General features: G+C 48.9%; 1 protein-coding gene across 1 annotated transcript in view; it reads right to left on the reverse strand.

The window, feature by feature from the left end:
- Nucleotides 1-2,499, reverse strand: part of TTC39B (tetratricopeptide repeat domain 39B) — a 163,475-nt gene extending 160,976 nt beyond the window's left edge. Inside the window, exon 1 of the mRNA XM_011990864.1 lies at nucleotides 2,239-2,499. Coding sequence (XP_011846254.1) covers nucleotides 2,239-2,478 — 240 coding nt within the window. The 5' untranslated portion in view covers nucleotides 2,479-2,499. The remainder of the gene's footprint in view (nucleotides 1-2,238) is intronic.
- Between the last annotated feature and the right edge of the window lie 1,700 nt (nucleotides 2,500-4,199).

Consider the following 4,199-nt stretch of genomic DNA (forward strand, 5'->3'; position numbering starts at 1 on the left):
GCCCGCCACCATGCCTGGCTAATTTTTTTGTATTTTTAGTAGAGACGGGGTTTTATCATGTTAGCCAGGATGGTCTCGATCTCCTGACCTCATGATCCGCCCGCCTCGGTCTTCCAAAGTACTTTGTCCCTCTTAACTTCCCCAGAATATCAAATAATGGCCATAAAAACTATCAATATCAAATATGGCCACAGAGACTATCAAACTCTTCTTAAATACGTGAAAAGCTTCCTAGCTGAAATAAGCTATTTGCATGCCCAGTAAAATTGAAGAACAGGGTCTTATGAACTCGAGGTTAGAGTTCTTCAAGCCCATTTACAGTAAGGGACATTCTACAAATAAGTCAAGGGTATCCAGTCTACAACACAGTACTTCCTACTTGCTTACACTTATTAGAGCTCCTTTTTAGAGTTCTTGTACACAGGTCGTATCTTCCTAATCAGACTGAGAACCGTAAAGAGGCAAAACTATGTCTTCTTTAAGGCACCTACCAAGTTTGAGCAAAAAGTAAATGCTCAATAAATGCTTGCTCAGTTTATAGCAATGGAAGTGGTACACTGTGAGGGACAAAAGTACATTTGGCATGAACAAAGAATTCTATTCGTATTTTGCTCATCAACTAGGACTAGTATAGTACCTAGCATGTAACAGAAGCCTAATAATGAATGAAGAAAAATAAATGTATGATATGGCAAAAACTGAGATGTTATTAAGCAACATCTTTTCTGAAGTCTTTCATTCATTCAACAAATATTTATTTACCAAGTATCTGTGTGCTAGGTTCTCTGCTACTCTGAAACTTCCACAGAGTTTCACTCACAGAAACCTAACTTCCCTCCGCACCAGCTAATGCATCTCAACGCAACCGTTCATCTAGTAGGCAGTGCGCATAGCTGGGGTGACCATTTGTCAAAGTATGTCCGAAACAGTCCCAGTTTACATCTATTATCCCAGTGTTAATTAATAATAGCACTGCTCAACAATGCCCTGATCTAGAGAATTACATGGCCCTAAGCACAGCAAATCTTCTCCCACAAACAGATCAGGATTCAAATATTTCACTCTACAGTCTTGGGACCCTCAATGCAAGGGACAGGCTGTAAGCAAGGGTTTGGACAGCCCAGCTTGCTCTCTTGTCTCTCTGTCATGTAAAGGAGCTGTAGTTCAGTTTTTGTTTTGTTTATTTTAAGGCCCACATTTAAAGTATAGTATTCCTTGTCAGGAGATTCCTGGCATTAAAGAGATGGACGGGAATCTTAACCGCCTCCTCCAGATCATCCACTATTGCATCATTTGAAACCAAAGCCTTCTAAAGGCAGCGACTCGTACAATTCAAGTCAGGTAAGATGGCAGCAACAGCAGCTGTGAGTGCTGGCTGCTGCTGGAGCCTCGGTCTCAACTTCAAGAGCAGGGAGAGCGCTGTCTCTGGAGTTGCCAGGTGCTGAAAGGAACAGTCAATAATAAATCAACAGGTCCGGCGCGCTGTCCCCGGGGTGCTCAGGCCCGGATGCGCCACGACTGGAGGAAGTGGCTAATTACTCACAGTTGAAACCAAAGGAGGCCGGAGCCGGTTCTCAAAGCGGTTTCGCTCTGAGGACCTGCTACGGGAAATGTCCGGGCCCAGTAGAGCGAGACAGAAGAAGCACCACAGCCTGGGCTGCGGCTCCGGCCCGCCAGCCCCAGCCCCTGGCAGCCCTGCCCTGCTGTCGCGGCAGGTACCCCTCTACTCATTCTTCCTCCGGCTGCCCGCTCTTTCCATCAATCGTAAGCCTTTCGGTTCTGCCACCAGGAAACTTCCATAGAAGGTGAGATTCCCAGGTCGAGGGATGATTCCACGAACAGCCAGAGGTCTGGTGCCGGGACTTCAGGGTCAGACTAAGTAAAGCACAGGCGTTGCTGGGCCGGCTCGGAACAACTCAGAGCTGCGGATCCTACTCAGAGCTGCGGATCCTACGCTCCCGCGCCCTCACGCCCATCCAAGTGCCGGCAGGAGGTGGGTCCTCCATCCCCACGACCCACCGGCCGGCGCCCCGAACCTCGGCAGTGCGTCCGCAGGGACCCTCCTAGCTCCAGCGGGGACAGACCTCCAAGGCCGGGCGCCCCCCCCCGGAGCCCGCCCGCCCCAGAAAGGGGACCAAGGGGGCGGGGCCTCGGCCGTCCCAGCCGGGCTCACTCTTCTCTCCCGGACTCCTGTCCAGGGTTTCAGGGGCCGGGCCCGCAATCCCCATCGGCTCGTACCTCGTCCGCTTCCAGCTCCGCTCGGCTGCCTACGAGCGCCATGTTCCTCCTCCGGCTGCTGCCACCCAAAAACCAAGCAGGGAACTCAGAGCCGACTCCTGCTCTCGGCTCTGGGCTCAGCCCAGCGCAAGGGAGGGAGAAAGGGGACTGCCCGGCGCTCCCTCCCCGTCTCGGGCGGGGCCTGAGTGCAGCTACTCGATTTCCCCGCCCCCGGAGCCGGCAGGCCCACACCGCATCCATTTCCTCCCTGGACGCAGCGCCGCTGGCCGGGCCACTTGCCCGGCCCCCCCGCAGGCTCGCCCCGCCCGCCCACGTGGGCGGAGTCACCTCCCAGATAAAGTTTCCCGGTCTGGCACGCCCTCCGGGAGGGTTTCCCAAGGGTTACCTGCCGCTTGTGCTCTGAGGTGGCTGGGCACACCTGGAAAGAAGCTAGAGAGCGCGGGGATGACGAAGCCAAGGTCAAAGCAGCGCCCCACCTGGGGTCCGTGGAAGCATCCACCTGGCCCTTGGTCCGGTTCCAGTCCTTTTTCCTCTCCAGGTGGCCACCGCATCTCGCAGATGGTGTGGCCTGAGGGCAGCCTTGGGTCACGGTCACTGGTCCCTGAGAGACTTCTGACACACCACCCGCCTGTACAGTAGGTGGAAGGACTCTGTTTGCTTCTGTGTTCAAAAAATTAAAAAAACGCGGGACAGAGATTTATACATCTTGGAACTCCTCTACCTCCCCCTACCCGGACCGTGTATTCTCTCCATAGCATCCTGTAGTTTGTAACTCCAAACATAGTTGTGTAATTCGTGCTTGAACTATAAAATCCATGAAGGTAGGATGCTATCTGTGCTCTTCAAGACTGTATCCCCAACACCTAGAACAGTGTCTTGCACATAGTAGGTGCTCAACATATTTGTTGGCTGAGTTTAAAAATTGAACCTTGCTTCTGACATGTAAAATAACTGGAAAATTAAAAGCTAGATCTTTAAGAATTTGGGAGAGAGAGGTCAGAATTACTTTACATACGGAAAAATGCACCAAGTTAAATGTGTAATTCAATGACAAGTGTTTACAAAACATCCCAATCATAATATAGAACATCCTGAAAAGTTTTCTGTGACCCTTTGCTGTCAACTTCCTACCTCCACTCCCTAGCCTCTGTCAGTCACTGATCTGCTATCAACATTGATTTGCCTTTTCTAGAATTTCATATAAATTTAATTAGAGCATGTGGTCTTTCATGTCTGGCTCATGAAAGGCTATTTAATAGTCATCCAGTGATAACTGTAAAAACAGCTAATAGTTATTGAGTCCTTACTATGTGCCAGGACTCTACTGAACCTCTTGCATATAGTATTTCATTTATTCTTCATAACCCCATAAAGTAGGCTGCTGTTCTCTTTCAGATGAGTAAACTGAGGCTCAGAGAGTTCAAGTAATATGCCTGAGGCCAGACAGCAGTTAAGTAAGTAGGGATGCCAGAATCTGAACCCCAGCAGTCTGACTCTAGGGCCTAACTGATAACCATTGCTTTGTACTGTACTGGCTCTAGTCACCCTCCTTCTCTTTATTTCTGTGTCAGTAAAGCAGTTGCCTGTACAAGTCCATTACATACATTTTCAGTGAGTCACTTTGCATCCTAATACTTGCTGTACAATTTTAATGGCTTGGCATGTACTTTTATACTAGAATAATAAAATGGTTTCTACACCAGAAACATTGAAAAAATGGGTTAGATCATGTGGTGGTTGCTCAACTCTCTGAATTGTCTAAAAATCCTTCAATTGTATACTTACAATGCGTGAAACTTGTGATTATGTAAATTATATCTTAGTAAAACTGTTTTTAAAAAACTAGTTGACACAGGCTAGGTGTGGTGGCTCACACCTGTATGGGATTACAGTACTGGGAGACTGAGGAAGGAGGCTAGCTTGAATTTAGGAGTTCAAGACTAGTCTGAGCAACATAGCAA

This window comes from Mandrillus leucophaeus, unplaced genomic scaffold (genome assembly GCF_000951045.1).
Source record: "Mandrillus leucophaeus isolate KB7577 unplaced genomic scaffold, Mleu.le_1.0 Scaffold384, whole genome shotgun sequence".
In the NCBI taxonomy this organism is placed as follows: Eukaryota; Metazoa; Chordata; class Mammalia; order Primates; family Cercopithecidae; genus Mandrillus; species Mandrillus leucophaeus.